The 23,694-nt window shown below is 41.2% G+C and overlaps 1 protein-coding gene across 3 annotated transcripts in view; it reads right to left on the reverse strand.

Moving 5' to 3' along the window:
* The window catches only part of SHANK3 (SH3 and multiple ankyrin repeat domains 3), a 281,977-nt gene that overhangs the window by 74,235 nt on the left and 184,048 nt on the right, over positions 1–23,694 (reverse strand). For all 3 annotated transcript variants that reach the window (XM_018564419.1, XM_018564418.1, XM_018564420.1), the window contains one exon: positions 15,711–15,862. In XM_018564419.1, the coding sequence (XP_018419921.1) occupies positions 15,711–15,862 (152 nt within the window). The remainder of the gene's footprint in view (positions 1–15,710; positions 15,863–23,694) is intronic.

The following is a 23,694-nucleotide window of genomic DNA, read 5'->3' on the forward strand; positions in this document are numbered from 1 at the left end:
CAAAGCTTTCTTCAGCATGCTTTGATGGTTCATCTACTCGCATGCATTTAACCACCTAATGACTAAAGGATTTATCCATTCTTAATCCCCAGAACAGATTTTAGGCTTTGGAGATGCAATATTCTATCTAGCAATAATTAATTTTGTTTTTCATTATTCAACCTAACTATAGTTAATACTATCTGTCTTTGACAAAAAGGACTTTTTCCTGGTACCATATACACATAAAAGGGCATTTCAATTTTAATAAAATGCCAAAATACCACAAATGATGTCACAAATTATGCTACAATTTATTTTGATTTTATTACAATAAAATGGAATTAGACATTTTCCTTCAGATATAATTGATCTGATAGGAGAAATGAGGACATACAGAAAGGCAAATTGTGTTTTCAAAGAGATTTTGCACTGTGAATATTGTCACACCAATTATTAGATACATGCATGCATGTCATTGAATGATAATTTAAGAAAAATTCTTCAGTGGCATCTTTTAGCCACAGTAACTATAGATGGACCACAATTTTACACATGCGATTAACCTGCATGCCAACCGGTTAACAGCTCTTCATGGAAACAATTTGGCCAGTTAGAAAATTCTCCCTAACTAATAAGCAGCATGGGCACTGTCCATCTCCCCACTTCCTTCTGAAATGACATATAAACAAGTGCTCTGCGACACTGAAACTGAGAGGCTATTTGACTCTAAGGAAATATCTGATAGATAAGACTTGACAGCCAAACAAAACTCAAGACAGACCATATGTGCTCCTTGCTGGACCTTTGTCTCAAAACCACCCACAATAATAATAATTAGGGATGCACCGATACCGATACTATTATAGGTATTGGTGCCGATGCCACCTAGTGACGAGAGAGCATGGAGCCGGCTTCCTGGCCAATCATTACAGCGCCCGGCTTCCTGATTGGCCAGAAAGCCGGCTCCATGCTTTCTCGTCACCTAGTGACGAGAAACATGGGGACGGCTTCCCTGCTAATCGGGAAGCCGGGTGGCGAGTCTTTACACACTGCCCGGCTTCCCAGCTAATCAGGAAGCCAGGTGGAGAGTCATTACAGTCCATCTGGCTTCCTGAATGGGTCTTCCGGTACTCAGTATTCGGTATCGGTGAGTACCAAAAAATAAATATCGGTACCCGTACTTGATACCGAAATACCGGTATCAGTGCATCCCTATTAATAATAATATGTTTTTAGTGCTTTTCTCCCTGGGGGCTCAAAGCGCTTATCAAATTGGTGTTGGAATTGAAGAGAAGGTTTTGCCAGGTGTTGCTATTGGCCTGGGTGAAAAAATGTGTCTTTAGTTTCTTTTTAAAGGCATCCAGTACAAGGATATCAAGTACAAGGGTAACTACAGACAGAAACATGGCTGTGCAATGTGTTCAGTGTCTGTGGAATGTAGGTAATATGTGGATGATACATGGGTCAGTATAAGAACATGAGAAATGCAAACTTTTAGTGAACACACAAACTCAGTGGACAAAAGCATTTAGTTCATTTTAGAATGTAAGCTCTCACGAGCAGGGCCCTCCTAGCCCTCTTGTCTTGAATTGTATTGTATAAGATCAAAAAACTACATGTCAAAAAGGGGGTGACGTTCAAGTCTACAGAAATCGTTCTCACACAGACCAGTGTCAGCTTTTTGACTTCCACCACCCACTGAAACACAAAAGTTTTTTTTTTTTCTAAACTGCAGCATTAAGCTGAGATAGTAATAGCAAACACAAATGGGGCTATTCACTAAAGGGTGAAGAGTTTGGAGAAGGCAGGAGTGAACAAGCTACATGGCTGAACTGGAAAGTGAGCTTAATTAGAGAATTTCTGCAAATCAGCTATTTTGGCCTAGATTGTGCACTTCTCCTGCCTTCTCCAAACTCTTCACCCTTTTGTGAATAACCCTGAAAGTTTACAAAATAGAACACAGACATCTCAGAAGTGATTATAAAGTTTATGTCCACCAGACTGGGGATTTATTAAAACATTCACAAGGTCAGGCAAAATCATGGAACCATCAAACAGATGGAAGAAGCAGAACACATGGAATAATATAGTCCTCTCGCAAGTGGCTTCAGGATCAGAGAAACTCTATAGGATTTTTAACAAACATCAAATCCATGTGTCTTTCATACCCAACAGCACATGGAGACAGAAGCTTGTACATCCAAAAGACCCAAAGTGAAGTAACATGGCATATGCAGTGCACTGTAGTGCAAAGATCTGTACATTGGGGAGACAAAACAACCTCCCTGCAAATGGATAGCCCAACGCAAAGGGTAACATTTTACAGTTCAGGACTTCCTATACCTTAAAGTGTATTTCCACTTAACAGTCAAATCTAAGACAACCCCACTATGATTGTTATTCATTTTGTAAAAAAATCATTCTTACCTTTTGGCTGTTTCTTTGGAGCAGGCCTTTGGGCAGAATGCAGGCTACTCTGAACAATTTAAAAGTCAATTTAAAAGGAATACAGTGGAGACAGTTTCCTCTCAGTAACAAATAATTTAGAACACAAGCTCTGATATCTTTAACTCTTTGTTAGGACAGTGTTCAAATCTAGTTTACAACTGATAATGAGATCTGCCACCATAGTACACATAGACAACCTTCAAGTTGAATTAAACACATGTTGTTTTTTTGCATATATCTAGATATATGTAGATATATCTAGATATATGCAAAAACATAAAATAAAAAAATTACCAAAAAGGTAATTACTTACCCGTGTCTCCGCCGCTCGCTCCCATCTGAAGATTCTGGAGCGGCCGTGAAGGATGATGGGGCCATGGCACATGTGCAGTGGAGATCTTTGGCGGGGAGAAGAGGAGAGACACAGTGTAAGTCAATGCATGCAGCTCTGAGTGTGCAAGTTGGACAGACCGGCATTAGCGCTGGAGGGACTCCTGAAACTACTGGAAAGATGATCGGATTAAGAGGCAGCATTTAAGGTAAGTCCTTAAAGCAGCATGGGGGGGGGGATTGTGAATTTAATGTCACTTTAACATTACATAGAAGTGGAAATCTTCAGTTTTGGAGTGTACAGAAAAGAGTGAGTAAAAATGTAAGCAGCCTTTTTTATATTTGTTCAGTTATGCTATGTGAATGGGAACAAATATAAAATAGGTGTCATCTCAATTTGGCTACAAAAATGTAAATACGCTTTAAGGAAAGAGACATTCTTTCGAGGACAATGAGGTCCACATTTTGGAAAGGGAGGACACCTGGTTCACAAGAGGTGTGAAAGACGCCATTTATTTCAACTGGAACAACTATCCCTAAACAGGATTGGGGGTCTTCAACAGTACCTGTCTTCCATACAAATGACTGTTTTAACGTCTTTCCTGGTGCTCTGACAATTCACAGCTTCAGCCATGTAAATTGATGTGTTAACTCCTGTGCAGACTTTCCAAAACTAGAGGATGGAATTATGTAATTAGAACATGGTGGTTGCCCAACTGTCACACTTCCTACCTTGTTCCTGGACTATCAATATCTGCTTGACACATTCCATGGTAATTAGATTAAGGTAACTGTGTTATCTGTGTGGATATAAATGCTGGGGTATTTTCTTGAAACTTATTAGAACTGAAGAAGTGGCTTAGGTTACCCATTCCTTCAAATAATTGGCTCTTGTGACTCGGCTGACCAGGGAAAAGGCTATACACCTCATTAAATGTTACCTCTATTTCTGGCAGCAAAAACCCACAAACTTTTCAGATAAAATATTGTGATTCGTTTCACAGACCCTAGGGATTCACTTCAAACGTATAATATTATAGTGGTCCAGCAATATCACTGCTTGGAAGCACTTACCCCTAAATATCAGTTTCTTGAACATTATGTCACTAAGATTTACACTGAACTTCAGTCAAACAGCTAAATGCGCAGCTGAAATACACATTGTACACACATGCATTGCCTAATTTGTCAAATAATTAGACATTTTGTCTAGCCATTCATTAAGACAGCACAGCCAGGATGATGACAACACTTTTACGGTCAGAGTTAAAGGAATGCAGTAGTGAAGCCTTTCTGCCTGCAGCCTGGTGATTGGACAATAAAGGCTCAGAAAAAAAAGTCATCCTCTCTACTTACTCTTACTTTATTATCCTGTCAATATGTTCCCTTTCAGCACACGTGCATACAGAAGAGCCTGATTGGTTGCTAGTGCTGCTGCTCCCTTTCCAATCTGAGTGCTGATATGTCAGGGATTACAGAAGGCTGATTTCGAGATTGATTCAGGTACTTATGATAATTGTATGTACAATGCATTGCTTTCTACAGGAATACAAAACTGCATTACATTGCGTGTTTTCATATCTCCATGAAATGTATCTATACTGATAATTTTGCAGTTACTAGCAAAGCTAGGAAAGAGCATTATACAATTATTTACAAGCATATACCAACCCCCTAAAAGAAGAACAGAATGAAGAAACATAGGGGTCTATTCACGAAGCAGCTGAAGGATCTAGCCGTAGCTTCGGCCGATCCTTCGGCTAGCTTTGGCCCCTGGACCCCTTCGGGTCAGTAGAATCGAAGGGCTGCTGTACGGGCTATTCACTATAGCCCGTACAGCTCCCGAACTTGGCCGAGTGGCTCAGTCGAGCCGAACGCATATGCCTCAGCTGAGCCGCGCTGAAAACCGAAGCTGGCCGAGCGGCCGGCCATTGCTCGGCCGACAGCCTGCTTCTGACAGCTGGGCGAGCCAGCCGTGATGATACGGCTGGCTCCGACCTCTTGGGATAGATCAGCTTCCCTGGTTACCAGCTAACCAGGGACACTGATCTCCAGACAGCAAACTCTCCCGGGCACTCCGGGTGTCTCCCGCTCCCGGCCGCCAAGGAGAGAAACACTGCTTTTTCTTTTTTTTCTTTATTCTGACACGGAGCCGTGTCAGAATAGAAAAAAATATTTTTTTTGGCCATAGAAATGCATTGCTAGATTCCTTTTGGATATTTCAATTTGCAATAGCCAATAGCAAACTAGCATTGCACTCGCCCTCTGCTGCAGTTCTCCATCAGCTCCACCACTACTGATTGACGGGCGGGTCCAATAGCTAGTTTGCTATTGGCTATTGCAAATTGAAATAGCCAATAGGAATCTAGCAATGCATTCCTATGGCCAAAAATTTTTTTTCTTTTTTTTTCTATTCTGACACGGCTCCGTTCGGCTCACTTCGCTTTAGGTCGGTCATTCACTCGGCTGCCTACGGCAGCTTAGTGAATAGACCCCATAGGGTTGTCTCCCCTAAACCTTAACCATAATACCTATATACTGTATTTACTTGTTTACAAACAAAAGTTTTATATCTGTGTTTGTTTTGCTACAATCGATAATGGAAACAGTTTCCTTTCAGACTCACTGTTTCTGATTGGAACATCATTCTGAGCCTTATGAAATTGGGAGTGGGGGAGTTTGGTGAAGGAGTCACAGCTCCTTTCATGTGTGTAAAAAATTTCTATAGAGCTTTCTACAGACTTTTTTTTCAACAGATGGAATGTGGGAAAGAACATGAAAAGTAGTAGAGAAAAATATTTTTTTTTAAATGATCTTGTAGTTTCGATCATAAAAATTAAAAAAAATATATGCAAAACTACTATACAGTACATTTACTTTAACCAGAAATAAGGTCTCACCTTGCTGCCTTTCTCTGGCTGGAATTATTAAAAAGAAATAAAGAATCTTTAACCCCTTCACGGTCCATGACGGGATAATCCCATCATAAAGTTTGGAGGGGTTAAACAGAAAAGCCGCCAGGAGTCTGTTCAGTTTTGTAGAGCCCGTGGTCAGCTTTACAGTAGAAGCGATTCTGGCGGCTCAGCTGCTGCCAGATCACTTCTACGATCTGGTAACGCCTTGTTTCCTGGGCCTACTACGGGCCCAGGACCAGCTTGCCGGGTGTCGGCGGTAAACTGGGGAGGAGATTGGTGAACGTCCGTTCACCGATTTCCTCCCTGTACTATGGTGGGACACGTATTGCATTACTTCCGGTCAAATAGCTATCATTGCTGGGCTCCTAAAGCCCAGCTATAAGCTTTTGAAGTGCGATGCACTTCAATATCTTATTTGGAGTGTAAGGCCCCATTCACACTGAGCGACATGAAAATCGCGCGATTTTGAGCGATATTGCGCGACGAGCGATATTGAGCGACTATTGGGCTGTATGCAATCAGGAGCAATATCGCTCGAAATCGCTCGAAAAAAGGGTCATGTAGGAGCGACAAGATACCAGCGACGAGCTACAAGCGATATTGAGCGATATTGAGCGACGAGATGTGAACAGCTCCATTGAAATGGATTGGAGAAGCTACATAGAGCGATATCGCATGGAAATATGAGCGATATCGCTGCAAAAATCGCTCGATAAATCGCTCAGTGTGAACGGGGCCTTTAGACCCCGTTCACATATAGCGACATATCTTTGCAGCGGCCGGGATAGCGCGACTTTCGGGGCGACGTTCCAGCGACGATCCAGCGACGGTAGCGCGACCTTCTCCGTCGGGCTCCATAGAAAAAAAGCAAAATCGTGCAAAATCCGGCGAAAAAAGGGTCTGGTAGAAGCGACTTGCGACCGCGACGAGCGACGCGCGACATGGAGTTAAGACAGCTCCATTGAATAGCATTGGCCGGCCACTTCTCGCGATATCGTGCGGCAAAAATGCGCGATATCGCGGCGGAAATCGCGCGACAATTCGCTATATGTGAACGGGGCCTAAGGTGACAATAGGGGTCTTTTGGACCACCAGCATCACCTTAAAAAGTACCTTTCACTGCCAATATGCTATCACTTGGGGGGCTTGTAAGCCCCAACACCAGAGTGAGAGCAAGCATTCTAGGGCCAGTATTTTTGGGTAGCTCTAAATTGATGACCTGTAGAGGCTTTTAAAGCGTCATCTATGGACTTTTTGGGGTACTGAAATCTGTCGCAGTTTCACACAATTTTTAACCTGGGCATGTTGGGTATTTATTTACTTGTTGCAACCTCATCTTTTATTTTAAAAAAATGGTTTAATGTAGTGTTTTGGGGCGCAAAATTTAACTTAAGTGTATTTTTCACTACACTTTTGGGTATGATAATAAGTTGTGCTAATGTCGTGCAACATAGAAATTTGCAAATGCCACCATTTTATTCTATAGGGTCTTGGCTTTCAGAAAATATATAATGTTTGGGATTTTAAGTACATTTCAGGCCTAAAATGTGAATTATAACATGGGTGCAAAAAAGGGGTTAAAGGTAGGAGGTGACTCCCCATCCCCTCAAATATCAAATTGTATTATCTTGTATTTTATTCAGTTTGTTGACATATAACTACAGTGTTTTAACTGGCCTGCAAACTAAGGATATGACATTTTCTGGTTGTTAAAACAAACATCTTCTCATGTTCCCCTGAAAACCTAATCTCCAAGCAAGTAGCTGAATACAAAGTTAAAATACATATACAGAAACTATTTAACCTACCAAAGGTTTTGTAATTCTGTACAGCCACTCTTATGATCCAGACAGTACACACTATTCTACAGGGTATCTGCTTTCAGAAAATATAATTTTCAGGCTTAAAATGCAAAAAATTAAAAATCAGCTCTGGGAATAAACAGGATAAATCTATTACATGTGTGAAACACAAAAATGATAAAGTGCTTGAGATAAAAGTACTTCAGTTTATTTTGAAAGAAATCAAGAGATTACAATGAATGAAAGCTGGCAAATGAAGTGGATGTGTAGGCAATACCTTTTTTTTGTTTAGTTTTGGATAGAGTAGGGAAGTTAAAATCCCTCTCAGTTAGGAAGATTTTCCTTTCATTTCCTTCCCCAAACCTGTAATAGGAAGTGAGAGGACATCTACATAGTGGGGGTAAAGCATTTTTAAGAAGTTGTCACCAGAACAGGTGTCCCGGTTGTCCGATCTACCCTCACTTTTTGTCCTGTTGACAACTATAAAATTGGATTTCCCATCATTTTCTGTCTTGGTGACAATGGCCACCATGAGAAAAAGAAAAAGTTAATCTCCGCAGTAGGGACACAGTCAGCAATAAAAACACGACAGGAGATCTAACACTAGGGCTGCAACCAATTAATTGATTAATCGATAAAAATTGATTATGAGAATAGTTGTCAACTATTTTCATGATCGATTAGTTAGTTGGATCCCCTAGCTCTCTCCTCTACACTGGGAGGAGGGCACAGCAAGCAGTGGGCGGGTGCAATAGCCAGCCTGCTATTGGCTATTGCCATTTGAAATTGCAACTGACTGCACCAGCCCACTACCTGCTGTATTTGCATTCAGCTGCCATCTGCAGAATCTTTCCACTGGCAGCTGTCATTCCCTGGCTGAAGCTATTCAAGAGGCATGTGCTTACAATACAATTATTTTTTTTTTAAATTATAAAAGGTGGGAAAAAAGTAATCTTCGGTTTCGTCCTGACAAATTCTGCTGCAGGAAGTGCGTTGCAGTGCCATTGATTTCATGTCATCCCAAACGCGCCTCTCATCCACAGTGTGATCGCCCACGCTAGAACACACGGACCACAATGTTGTGCATTCCAGTGCAGTGCTATTGCAAAAAATTGTGCATGCAGTTTAATTCTGAAGTAAACTTTATGTTTGTAACACTGGATTTGTGTGTTTTATTTTAAATTAAGGATGGTATTTATTTCATTTTTTAAATCCGATTAATCGAAAGAATAATCGGCCAACTAATTGATTCTGAAAATAATCATTAGTTGCAGGCCTATCTAACACACAGTATCTATAGAAACACTAAACCAGCAAAAAATAAATATAAAATATTGTCAACTGATTAAACTGAAAAATATTGTATTCTGCTAACTATGTGTGGTCTAAGCCCATCTAAGCCCTCTTGTCTCTATCTCTCAGAGTTACAAACAGGCATTTGCAAGATGGCCTTAAACATCTTTAAATGTAATTTACAGCTGGCACAGAGCTGGAGGGGGTGGGGCTAGGGAAGGTGGGATGGGAGGGGGGATAATTAGCGCTGGTAAGTCATTTATCTAGGCTTCTGCAATCTAAAGAGCTGTGGGTGGAGCTAGGCATGGCTTTTAACTAATAGGACAATCAACAATGCCAACATCGAAGCAGCTACAGCAGCAACAAGGGTAACAACACTGCAGTGATTTCACTGCAAAAGGAAGAGTGTTGTCACCCCTATCAAAGCAATTGCCTATCTAATAGTTCTACTGGCAGGATCACAGATATTTACAAAATGCTCCAGGTGGTATATAGAAAAACACAGAAGCTAATCTTACTGGTATGGACAGTCTACATCCCATTTAATTTAATAGCTTTACCAGTTTACTTAAATAATAGCCAATGTGCCCTGGCATAACAAATCAGTAAGCTCAGTCAGTAAGTTTTCTCAGTCAGCTACTACATATACAGTATACTCACTAGAATCAGATGCATATCAGTGGAACCTACCAATAACCTCTGCTTCCTATGCAATGGTACTTCTACTAAGCATAGCCCACTTATAGAAAATATTGTCTAGCTTGTCAAAGAGTGGACTGTTGTGACCTTTTTTAAAGCAGAACTCCATGATAAAAGACATTTTGAAAACATACATGAGCACCCTTTCTTATCTGCCAAAAGATTTGTATTTTTGTTCCCCAGTTATTCTTGTGGCCAAGGTGGTCTTGCCTGACTGGGTCTATAATGAGAAAGATATGTGGGCTGCCATTGCCAATCCTTTGTTTGATTCTCTACTTCTTATCATCTGTGTGATCTGTACATCTAGTAGAATTATGGCCTCACAGTCTAAAAAATATGTGCACTTACCATTGCACTAATCCTCCTGCAAAGTCCCATAAATACCTATTGATCCTGCCAGTGAAGGCCACCTTTGACAGCTTCCGGTGATGGGGAGACAGTACTACTAAATTCAAAGAGGCTTTGTCCCTCATGTAGGCCGTGCATTATAGTGGGATAAAAAGATGTGGCAGGATGCTATCAGCATTGTTACTGCTTATTCAGAAGCCTGTATCTTGTCAATCAGCAGCTGGCCACACCTAGCCCTGCCCACTGCTCTTTGGATTGTCACAACAGGACCCTCCCACTGTGAGCTGTAGTGTCTGGAAGGAGTGTCTGAGACATAAATGAAGGCAGACGTGGCTGACTCAAGAGTAGTAAAAGAACATTTTTATTTAATGTATAAGGCTCTTGCATCAGATACTTTAGTAACGGGATTTGAGACCTGTTTAGGCTACCACACAGGAGCCATTAGATGTACTTTAAAGTTAATAAAAGTTTGGTACAAGACAAAATATGACCAAAATAGGATTTAAAGCCTGATAATAAAAAGCATTTTCACACACTTGTGTATATATTCCACTCTACAGTCATTATTTTAAAAAGAGTTGTTGCAAATTCTGATACAGTATAAGCATAACCATACTGTGAACATAAAGGGTTCCATTGGTGTTTAGTCTAATCACATCACCAGGTGTCTCAGCACAGGACATATAAAAATCTATGGGCCATCTGATATTATGCCAAGGCTGTGGCCACATTCCTGCAGACGTTCTTACTCGTGGCCTCTAAGCAGACTGCCTCCCTGTCATAGAAGCTACAGAGATTTATACCAGAGGCTATGTTCTACATGTACCGGCTTGTGCCCTTGTCATACTAGAGCAACACTATAGCAAATACACAGCTGTGGGGGACATTTAAAAAACTAGTGCAAGTTGAAGAACGGCCTTTAACAGTCACATGTAAAACCATGTATCTATTTTTTTTTTTTTACTTCACAAAATAGGGAAACTATATAAATGTGTGTTAATAAAACACATATGTCGTAAATAAAAGACAACATTTTGAAAAAAAACTGTCCGCCTTTCAGACTGTGTGCATTTTATGGATGCATCCCACATATTTACTGGTCGGCATGTCATTTCATTACAAAAATTGATAGAGTAAAAGAATAGGCCTTTGCACCATTAACACGATTATACTGAATACAAATGATAATACGGCATTATTGCTTCCAGTTGAACACACTTTAAACCTTCAGTAAAATACTATAGAGAGTCAATACCCTGTGCAGTGAACTGAACGTTTGCTTTTTTTCATGTAAGTCAAACTGACACATAGACCCCATAGCGCCAGTATATCTCAAGAGAAATGTTGGTCTCAATGCACAGAAGGATCAGCAAAGCATAAACAAGCAGATCAGTATCAATGGATACCTTTGCTCTTCCTGGAAAAACCTAACATGCACTGTCATAGACAAGTCAACGGAATACTACACACTATTCCCCTCATGTGAAAAGTGAATCAATTTCATATTTTTTTTATTCTTTAACACAACATAGTTCTCAACCGATAGAGGAAGCGCTGTGAAGAATTCATCAATGAAAAAAGAATGCAATTACATACTAACACTCTTCTGTTTCATAACCAATGACAGACATAGGATTTGATTTACTAAAGGCAAATAGGCTGTACACTTTGCAAGGGAATTCTCACTTTGCAGGGGAATTTTCCCTTAGCTTAGAGAATGTGGTGTAGCTCTGCTGACTTCCATCATCCAATCATGTGCAATACTGTTTATTTCATTTTCCTTGCATGTGATTGGGAATTGTTTGCAAATGAATTTTCACCACATTCACTAAGCTAAGGCAAAATACTTTTGCAAATAAAAAATTCCCTTGGAAAGTGAACAGCCTATTTACCTATAAATCAACTTATAGAGCAAGGAAATGGTGTCGGTGCAGTCCACAGCATATATTCAAATGCTAACATTAAAAAGCCGTTCTAAAACAATGGCAGCTAACCTCTAATTACTATGAGCAAAATGAACCCTTCGCTTTTGCCCAGCTTTAGAAGTCAGCTGTTTTCAGTGTTCTGTTGATCACAGTTTTGCCTTAAAGTTTGATTCCAGGAAAACAGCTAAATACACAGTCCACTCAGTCTTGAGATTTGCAAGCTTTTTTTATACTGCACAGCCAGCATCCTCACACTGCTTATTCAATGTAGGTAACAAAGAAGCTTTGAAGCTAAACCACAGGATGGTCAAGTCACCTTGCAAGCTAAACAGCGTGGCAAGGGTGTGTGAATCACAAGATTGGCTTTCCAGATTTTGAAATCTTTTGGAAGGCAAGCCAATGTACATAAATGTATTTTTATTATGTATTTGGCTGTTTATTTGGAGTTTCACTTTATTCATACAAGAAGATGAAAAACAATAGATAAAACGGTTATACATAATAAGCAACACTTTGGGGCTTATTTATAACTCTTGCCTCAGCATACCTTTGATGAATGTCCTTCGCATGCAACTAACGCTACTAAATGACGCTAAGGAGCATAGGGAATTCTTGTGTCCCTCAGTGCCATCTAGCTGCGATAGTGCGGTAGTGTGAACGGCATTTACCCAGCTGTAAGCTGGATGAAAGAGTTATATACAGCCCCAAAGTTATTTCCACCTTATGACAATCACATAAAAAGAGAAGAAGAATACAAATATTGGTAAAATTCCATACCTGGTGGCCAAAAATCCCAAAAATTCAAGCAAACTATTGCATTTCTATGATTGGACTTCTGCCAACCACCGTAAACAACAGCAATATGGAATTCCTACATTTACTTATGGCTGCAGGAGGTGGACCTCTCCATGCCTGGACATGAAGAGGACACCCAGCCAAATGGAAGTTTCCTTTTGATTTTCTAAGAAGTGTCCTTGTTAAAGGCAATTAAAAGGTAAGGGAACACACTTGGATGGGGCAAGGACAAGGAGTAGTGAGGTAAACACAGATAGGATGAGTGACACTGTCCACGTGGAAAAAAGAGTGATAGTTACCTACGTTATGAACGAGAGCATCTGCAATGGAGCATGGAGAATAAAACAGCCAATGAGACAAAGCATGAGAGATGAAGAAACATAAACATTCAACAACAAACTCACAATATTCCAAACATTCCAATAAAAAAACAGCTCACATTTAAAAGCCAAACTTTTATACCATTTTTAAAAAGAAAAAACCAAACACAAGTTGCAAGAAAAAAAATAAAAATAAAATGAAACTACAGATTCACAAAATGCACAGAATGTAGACACAAGAAGCACAGCTAATAGAACAAGCATAAAACATCTAATCCAAGCAAATGTGGTTGTAACCATTCTGTAACATGTACCATAATGGGAACTTGTACAGCTTTCTTTTCTACCACAAAGTACAGTAGACATAGGGAACATCTGTTCTAGTGTGTTGTATGTAATAACACAATGTATAATTTAGAAAATTGAATCAATAATGACTATAAAATCTGACTCAGTCTGAAGTGTCTATGAGTCAAGAGTGTTTCAATGGAGTGGGCATTCCGTAGCTGTTGACAGTTGAAAAACACAATGAATGGCATTAACAATGTACTTACTGGCAATAAGCCACCTAAGGCATTTGTATAAGTAAGTGATGTTACATGACCCACACACATGTGGATACATAACCTGTTGCAGTATGTGTGGACCTTTCATAGTGATCACTTTAAGGGCCGGGACTGCAGCTACTAATCTCCTCCTCATATAGTGTCCGCATAGTCATTTCGGAGGGGTCAAGCAGACTGGATAGTGATGCACACATACCATAGCAAAGCGGCTTCCATTTTACACACACCTCAGAACTGGGAGATGGTCAGGCTTCTGTAACACACACATCAGAGGCAGTGGGGAAGGGACTTCTGTTATACATACACCTCAGAGGCAGGGAACTTCTGTGATACAGACACCTTGGCAGCAAGGGGACCCTGTGATACACATACCTCAAAGGAGAGGGGACGTGGCTTCTGTAATACACACACCAAACATCTCTGTCTCTGTTAAAATACTACAAGTCATGCAGTGTCTCTAAAATCCAGGCAACAATATTCAAGTTAACTCAGTTCCTGATTATGATACCCCTGCTTATGTGTGTTACGTGGGTGCACAAGCATGATTTTCGCTTTAAAGCATAATGTCCATCTTTCAAACAAGTTTCATACAGTAAGGCAGGACACAGCAAAAAAAATCTATAAAGGTAGTAATAAACGATCTATATGGTATATAATCTATCATGTCTGTACTGGATTATACTTTTTTCCCACTGTCTTCGGGTTTTTGTTGCTTGCTATGGGGGTCTTTGTACAGTTTACTGTGTTCACCTAGCTATATTTAACATGTTGTGGTTAAAATAAAAACGTGAATACTAGTGATGTGCTAGCTTGGTGTGAGCCAAGTTCACTGAAGCCAGTACAAAACTGTCACTGACACACCTCCCTCCCTGGCCAATCAGTTGCGGCCCTGCAACTACACATCACGAACGGCCAGGGAATGCCTATGGCACAGCTGATTGGCCATGAGGGGTGTCTGTCAGTAACAGTTTAGCACGGTCTTGGGTGAACTTTGTTAGCACCATGTCCCTGCACAGCACTAGTGAACTCAAGAATAAGGTTCTTTATTTTTTTTAAAGTGACAGCTGTTTTTAGTTGAATCCAGTGAACTTTGAAAATGACAGTCATGGGGCCAAAATGAAAATCCTTACCCTGTATGTTAAAGCTTTGTTTCTATTGCGGCTCAGGGCCTGGTAATTTTGCCCGGTGAATCCCGCTAATGTGCATAGTACATGAAACCTGCATGCTCTCCTACAGTTTGTAGGTATCTTGGTGTTCTTTCACAACCCGGGAAACTATAATACTGATAGGCAGCTGGATTTAAAACAATGCCCCAATCCCTATCCGGCTGTTTCATTACTGCTATGGCTAACTGTAAAATAGTAGAAGAATGCAAGTTTGTGTCAGTAATAGGATAAGACAGCTGGGGGCCTTGAGGCAAGATAGGAAACTGACCTAATGCCACCCTTCGAGACTGCAAGAAGTCCGTATGATACGTTTCCTCCTGCTCAAACTGCAAACTGGCATTACTGTAAGTTCATATCCCTATGATAAGCCTCCCTGGGGGCAAGGTCTGCTGTAAATGGTTCCAAATACTGTACAACAGGTATGTCAAACTCAAATGAAACAGTGGGCTGAACTGCTCTAAATAAATCTTCATAGGGTCACATTATGTCTCCCGAGTGCCACATGTACTCAATTCCAGAAAGAAAAGATTATGGTACTTTGGTAATTAATATTACAGCATTAATTGCGACTTACAACATTTTATCCCAGAGAAAAGAACCATAAAACATTTCCTGAAGTATTCAGGTGCAAAACATATTCAGCGCAGTGTAAACTTCATCAGCTGGAGCACAGATGGGGCTCAGCTACTCTACTAAACCAGCTGAGGGCTGCAGATAATGAGTGAAAGAATTGCATGTGGCCCAAAAATGTACAATATGCTGTAGAAGATGGTGACTCAATGTAAAGCAATAAATAAAGGTGCCTATAAAATTCTCATGGCGTCCATTCACTATTAGACATTGGACACAAAGGATACTTCAAGATTCTATGGCACAATTGGGAAAAATGAAATGCTATTCACTAAGCTAAATATTTTGCAGCACTGCCTTACAGTATTAAATTTGCCAAGCAACTTGAGTTATACTGTAAGTGGACAGTTAGAGATTTTTATGACATGTGTCTAGTGTAGTTACGGATACCACAATTATGTGCATCACATTCACCAAACACTTTCTTCTATCTTTTGAATTTCTGTATACCATGGTTTACCAAAACTCAACAGTTTGAACCTCACACTTACCCTTTACTCTCTCCCCTCTGTTGAGCTGGATCTCCCCAGGTCCTTGTGGTTCGTATGACTTCACTGCTATGAACGTTCTTCCAGGAACAGCGCTGTACAGTTTCCTTTTTGGCCCCCTAGGGCCGGTGCTCCTCATATCCAGGGGCCCGGGGCTGTAAACAAACACATAGGTGATGGTGCTGAGTGCAGGTGGGCGTGCCATTTGGGAGGTTGGTAGCTCATAACTGCCCCACAGTCTAACTGACATTTCAACTCTGAGGTGGACAGTGACCCTTGCTGCTTGTTGTGGGCCCCCAAGTTTCCATAGCAGGCCACAAACACTCCCCCCAACTCATTCTGAGTTCAATAATATCTTATCAAGCTTGGTTCTCCTGTACATAAAGCCCCCACCTTAGTGAGGGTGATCTTGTACTCTGTTTGCCCTTAAATCACCTCTCCCTTGCCTCCCACCCCATGCAAATCCACAACAGTGATAGAAAATGAGGTCAGAGAAAGAAAGCAACAAGGCAAAAGGGTGATGTATACGATAAGGTAAGATGGAGGATATAGACAAGGCAATTGTGAGAAGGGCACAGAAAAGGGATAGAGAAGGGCACAGGAACAGAACACAGTGCATCAGAATGATGAAGAGTAAGAATCCAGAGGGAAAAAGAAAGGGTAGCGGAAGAGGGCTGATGAGAAATGGACAGGGAGATAAATAAAAATACACAGAGACGAGCAGGATTGAAACACAAGGAGGAGGATGGAAGGAAGGAGGGATGGAGACTGAGGGATGGAAGGACTGTAAAAAGAGACAGATGAAGAGAATGATGGAAAGCACGGCTGTCTGCAGTTCTCCCTGTTCTTTTGCCGTTTCAGTTAAACTGTCAGCAGCAGAGGAGGGGGAGAGCGAGGAGGGAGGACAAGGGGAGGAGAAGGGGGGTTTGTCCATTCATGCTTCTCTCTCCCCCTAGCATTCTACAATACCCAGACCTGCTAACCTCCGCCCCCCACTCACCAATCTTCACCTTGATCAATAGGCAGCCCTTCGTTTCCTATCACTAGCCGTATCTCTTTGGCCTCGCTCTCACTCCTATTCCTCCCTGATTAATCTCTCACAATCTCTCATGTTTTTATTCCACATCTAGAGCTCTTAAATCTCACAGTTTAACAAGGTAGCCTTTGCATCTGATTTTTTTCTATTATATTGCTTTCAACCCTTATTTTTATTTTCCTTCAGACCCCTGTTTGATTTGATCATCCCTCTATGCCTACTGATATTCCATTTTCCATACTTTTTCCATACTTCTGCATTTCGCTCCTAAAAATTTTGAACATCCCTAAGCCTTTTCTAGTGACCTTGCTACTGTCAATTATCTTTATGTGATCATATTTTTCTTCAGTGTTTCTCTTTGTAGTGCTCCCTCCACTCCCTGGGTTTGTTCATTAACGGGAAAATGTAATCACCCAGCTTTCTCTTTTAATCTTTCTCCTTGTGTCTACCTGTCTTACTACATCATTTCATTTTGTCCCTTCTCTCTTGCCCTCACTTTTCCTTCCTTCCTTTCCTCCCTCCTTCTCACTTTCACTCTCTCCCTCCTCTCTCTACTGCCTGACAGATTTTGAATTACTGCAGAGAGAGTGTGATGGGAGCTGAATATTAATGCAAAATGTGTGACAGAGAAAGAGACTGTTTGGTTATAAACAGAGAGACCACTCCATATTAGACCCACTTACTGCCTCGGAAGAAAAAAAAAAACCATTGCTGCAACACAGAACAATGACATGCACCTATTATTGTAGAAAGCAAGTAGCCTACTAACTATTTGAAGGCAGTCCAATAGACAATGCTATTATGTAACTTTACCAATCTATAAACTGGATTATTGTAGCAGGACACATTAAGACTGCAGCATAGTTTACACTGGGCTGCCATCCACAGATATGGACAACCAAATAACAGCATGTAGAATACACAGTATTTATATGTACTATTTTTTTCCCCTCCCCAAGTGGAGCTCTTCAAAGAAACCTATTTGATCCTTTGGCTTTAATACTTTAGGCAATGAACCAGAACAGGCATGCAGACCAAAGCCTTGACTTCCCTTGCTTCATATGTGGCAATATAATAAGGTCTGTAAGGCAGAGGATCAGTATGGCAGCCAGGCAAGCAGCCTTTTTACACAGATGTCAACAATAGTAGCTCATTTATTTCTTCAAACATACTAAGGTCTCTTTATAAACAACTTGCAGGGCCTTTTGCCTGCACATATTTGTGAACGTTCTTTTTGTGCGATTAATGGCAAAAATGAACATTCTTAATAGGGATGCACAGATACTTTTCGAGTACCAGTGCAGATACTTGGCATTTTCATGAGAACTACCAGGGTTGCAGCGGTTGCAGCTGGGACCTGGCTCTCCACCACTGTCCTGAAATCATTAGTCTGTATTGTTTTAGAAAAACTGTCACATGACAATAAACAAAAATGTATCAGTACTCGTACTTGTAAGTACTCAGCAAGTACCAGTACTCGCAAAACTGGTATCTGTGCATCCCTTTATTTATATTTATAATAACAAAATCGTACATTAAAACAGAGATGCACAAATCCCAGGAGCTCCGTGTGCTCCTTACAAATGACAGCTGCCTCCTAATTTTTGAATTTTTCTCTAGTGTAGTCTTGGAGCTCAAAAGTATCGGTACATGTACTCGTACTTGTACCGAGTACTGTACTTGGTATCTGTGCAACCCTAATTCTTAATATGTTTTCTTTTCAGGTTCAGAATATATTGTTATACAGTTCTGCTTATGGCCAATAGATGGAACTAAGGAGCATAGCAAATAAGTATTTATTTCTGATGCTCATCTAGTGGTTATAATGCAGTATTACATGACAATACATTCGACCTGGAAATAAACTATATTAAAGCAGACCTTTACCCATATCTTTAAAATAACAACAAACACACCTTTAGAAATGTTTAGTAATGACAATCTACAAACACATACTTCTAGATAATTGCAGGCTTTGTATCCTTTGCATACCTTATTTGTCTTTTCTTCCCCAGTCTTCTGACAGTGGCCATGTTTACTAAGGGCAGCTTACTAGCTCTCCTTTTACTTCCTTGATTTCTGGCACATGTGACTAAATATGTGACCATGCTTATCATCTCAGGGGAGAAAAATGCCTTTACCTGAGGTCTTGTGAGATTACAGATGAGATTTCCCAGTGTGCATTGCTTTGTCATTTTGCCCTTTCAAAGCAGGAAGTGAATGCTCTGCAAGTGTAAGTATTTCATAATCACAGCATTTTACACCTGACATGTGTATGTTATTATTAATCATCATACATAGAGGGATGCATTGGTAGAATTAGATTTTTGAGTGTAAAGGTCCACTTTAAGAACAGTCGTTTTTGCCAATAATCAGACAAAAGGAACATTTGCAGATATTCACAGACGAAGGGCCCTGTGAATTCTTTGTAAACAGACCTGTAAAAGTCCAAACTGAAACAGACTGTTTCACTTCATAGCATGGCATGAGTATGAAAATGTGAGCATAGCTGTTAATAAAATGCTTATTAATACAAACTTCAGCAGCAACACTGAGATTCAGCTGAATGACTAGTTTAGCTGAACAAAAAGATCTAATGCAATGTTTCCTAAAAGCTTTTAAAAATACTAAAGGCTCATTCACACTGGGCGATCTGGGATTCCTGCCTCAGGATTCCCCGATGTCCCATTTAGATGCAGCCACTGTACCCATTTAAGTTAATGACTGGATGACAGCGAACGCATCTGTAAGTGTCAGTCTGCATGTGATACGATTACATATGGTTTGGAATGGATCACTGTCCCTGGACACAGGAAAGATACGTCCACTGTCACCTAGTCATTAACTTAAAAAGGTACAGCGGCCACATCTAAAAGGTACATCTGGGATTCCTCTCATAAGAATCAGTAGGTTCCTGCTGCAGGCATCACAAATCGCCCATTGTGAATGAGGTTTAGAGCTGAATTCTGGGGCAGCAACTTTATTTCCAGTAAAGCTCAACATATTTAGCCTTAAGCTGGCCATACACATATCTGCAGATTTTCTATGGTCAGATGGAAAACGTGCAACAGATTCCTCCAGTTATGCTAAACTGTGTGGATGGAGGAATCTCCTACTGGACCAAGCTTCAGTATCTTGCTAGTCAGCCCCGAAGGCTCTTAAAACATCTGATCAATGGCTGCATCCAGTCAGATTGTTCAGATATTTTGACAGTTAGCGGGGCTGACTAGCAAGATATTGAAGCTTGGCCCAGTGGAAGATTCCTCCATCCACACAGTTTAGCGTAGATGGAGGTATCTGTTGCACTTTTTTACATCTGACCATAGAAAATCTGCAGATAAATCTATAGGTGTATGGCCAGCTTTACTAACTTTATTAAATGGCCTCTGAGCTGGTGTTAGATGCTTCCACCCCATGCTTCCTAGACATATAGTTTGCATCATGATTTCAAAGCAGAAAACTAACCAGAAATGATAGAACAGGCTCATAGCAACAGCTTCTATAAGTGATGTATGTTTCATATTTAAACTGATTAAGATTACACCAGAAAACATATTTTTTTCAAATGCAACAAAAACCCTGGTATCTGCCTGCATTTGATGTAGTCATCAAGGGACCATGTTGGAATCCCAACATATACCACTTATCCACCCTCTGCTCCGAGCAATTAGCAATTATTGCTGACTTTATAATTGTTTGGGTGAGTAGCTTAGAGTAGCTTTTTAGCTTTCAAAAACTGGTACACTGTAAAGAAATGTATGCCATTTATGCTGTGATAGTATTTATCACTGAGCAAATGTAGTATCTATTTCTTGCTATTGACAAAAAAAATGTTTTCCTTCATTGTTGTACAACATTGTTTTGAATAAATAAAGAATAATAAAAAAAAAAGAATAAAAGGTTCGGAACCTATGCTTTGCACATGCAGGACAAAGCAACAAGGTTATTTACGTCCTTATCTACCCATTTGCACATTTGCTGCCTCCCATGCCACAGTGAAGAGAAACATCTGGTGGGTGGTTCTAGGTATGGAAGAGAATATGACTCACACCCTCCCTGCTGTTGGCTGATTGGTACAGTGCAGTAGAGGGTCCTACTAAACTAGGCTTCCCCTCTTCGCCCTCTGTAGCTCAACAAAAGGTATGTGCTGCTAGGTGCATTGCACGTGTTCACTTTAAGGGGTCAGGTCAGTAACTATAACTTTTTTTATTATTATTAACCACTTGCTGACTGGGGTGTTTACACCCCCTTCCTGTCCAGGCCATTTTTCAGTATTGAGCGCTGCGGTACTTTGGCTGACGTTTATTCCGTCATGCAACGCTGTACTGGAATGATTTTTATACCATTTTTTTGGAGACAGATAGAGCTTTTTTTGGTGGTATTTAATCACTACTGGGGTTTTTATTTTTTACTATATAACAAAAAAGTACAGAATATTTTTCCCTTTATTATTTTAGGAAACATTTATTTTTACCCAATTTTTTGGTAAAATATAAAAGGCGGGATCATGCCGGGTAAATAGACACCAAACATGTCAAGCCTTAAAATTGCACGCGCACGCCAAATCGCAAAAAAAACCATAGCCAAAATTGGTAATAGGCGACGCTTTAAAATATTTTACCGCTCATCAGTTTAGTGTTATCAGTGATTGATGACCCTAAAATTATTGCTCTCATTGCGACGTTTGCGGCGATATGTAACACGTGCAGCATAATTGGAGCAATCGTCGTTTTCACATCTAACGCATTTTTGCGCATCTACAGTATGTGGGGGACTTAAAACATTTTTTGTGGGTTTCTTGTTTGTTTGGTGTGTGTAAATTTTTCTCAGTGCACAGGCCTACATCGCCCGTGATGGATGGACGCCTGAGATCACGGTGGCAGGGAGAGCGATGGCGACCAGAGGTAAGGAGGGGGGGGGGGGGGGAGCGCACCGTCACTTCCATCATACAAGCGATCGGGCGTCTTCACAGACGCCGGACTGCTTGTATGTAAACTGCCATCGCTGGCCGTTTAAAATCCAGGCGCTTTCCCGGCTCGTGCGCGCCAGGGGACACGTGCGAGCGGGCGCAGGCATGAAGGACGTCTAAAGATGCCCACCCGCATCCAGGAGACTCCCGTCCGGCCGTCTTTCAACGATCGGCGGACGGGAGGTGGTTAAATTAAAACTGTATTTATTATTTAACAGGGCAGAATATCTGTGTGCTGAAATTGTTGGCACTAAAACACCCATGTCAATTATTAGAAGCTAAAAAAATATAATTCTTAAGTTAATATTTATTAACCACACATTGCGCACATTGGGGATGCACCGATACTGGGTTTTCGGTATCGAGTTCGAGTATGGATATCTTTTGGTGCTCGCCGATACTGAATACCGATACCGGAAGCCCCATTAAGAAAGCCAGGGGGTGTATAATGACTCGCCGCCCGGCTTCCTGATTAGCCGGGAAGCTGGCTCCATGCTTCCTCGTCACCAGGTGACGAGGAAGTATGGAGATGGCTTTCTGGCCAATCAGGAAGACGGGGAGCGGGTAATGGCTCAACGTCTGGCTTCCTGACTGGCAAGCTCCCCGACCAATCAGGAAGCCGGACATTGAGTCGTTACACGTCCTCATCACCTGGTGTGACGAGGGAGCATGAAGCCTGCTTCCTGGCCAATCAGGAAGCCGAGCAGTGTGTAATGATTCGCCGCCCGGCTTTCCGATACGCTGCCATAGTAACCCGTGTTAATAAGTAACGAGCTGGCATCTGCACACGTATCTTGTACAGCTGAGCACATTGAACCAATCACAACTGGGAATATGCAAGTATCTGAATGCTCAATCTTACATTGTCCTAACTGTGGAGATTAATGAAGGATTTATATTTTTAAACTCACTTAGTGTTACTTACTTTGTCTGAGTTTGACTCACTGAAGACAATGAAGACAGACAATTGAAAGGGCACCAACAGTCAAATGTCACGTGACCTCTAGCCCTTGATACTCAAACTGAAGAGTCAGACATAAACAAAGCTAACTAAGGAGGCTAAAGATAATTCATCAACTGAAGCCATTTTTAGTTTTGGAAAGAGTGGAGAGGGATCAGAACACCTATGAGGTTTTTATTGCTGTCTTGCTGTCACAAATTTTGGGTTATCACCAGAACAGGAATAGATGGGAAATCTTCCAATGGAGATAATAGTTCTGGTGACCTGCTGCTCACCGGGGATTTCCTTCACTTTGAAGGGATTTGTTGTGGCTATCAGACAGGTTGTGAAGGAAAATCTCCCGAATGGGACACAGATGGCACAATAGCTAACAAAGGTTATAACCATCTCTTGCAGTCGGCTAATCCAGCTGGATCGACTGACCAGTCTTTTGGAAATACATTAATTGGACCGGTTCTGATTACTACTGTTGCACCCAACATAAGCAGAGGTGTCAAATCATGCAAGAACTGTACAGGTAGTCAACCTCCTACTGTATATCTATGAGCACTCTTATTTTTTTTATTTAAAACTGCTTTTTTGTTTACATGGGGGGAAAAATAACTCCAAAACGAAAAATAACTCCAAAACGAATAGTCCTAACGCAGCTCCACAATGGAATGAACAGGATAGCAGCAATGTACACGCTCGTCCATTGTGGAGCTGCGTTAGGACTATTCGTCTACTGAATATTGTGAGATATACCCCTTTGTGGGTTACAAGCAGGGCCGCCATCAGGGGGATACGGCCAATACTCATGTAAGGGGCCCATGCAGCCTGGGGGGCCCATCCGGGACCCTTACATGAGTATCGGCCAACCGTGAAGGGCGAAGAGGCGGCCGGGCCCCCACACTGGCGGCGAAGGCCTGGCCCTAGCAGCGCAGGGCCCCAGTATTGCCTCTCTAGCGGCTTCGAGACAAGCTGGGGCCACATCAGCAACGCTGCTCGTCCCATGTCGGTATGGCCGAAAGTGACGTCACTT

Source organism: Nanorana parkeri, unplaced genomic scaffold (assembly GCF_000935625.1).
Source record: "Nanorana parkeri isolate BGI_ZX_2015 unplaced genomic scaffold, ASM93562v1 scaffold749, whole genome shotgun sequence".
Classification (NCBI taxonomy): Eukaryota; Metazoa; Chordata; class Amphibia; order Anura; family Dicroglossidae; genus Nanorana; species Nanorana parkeri.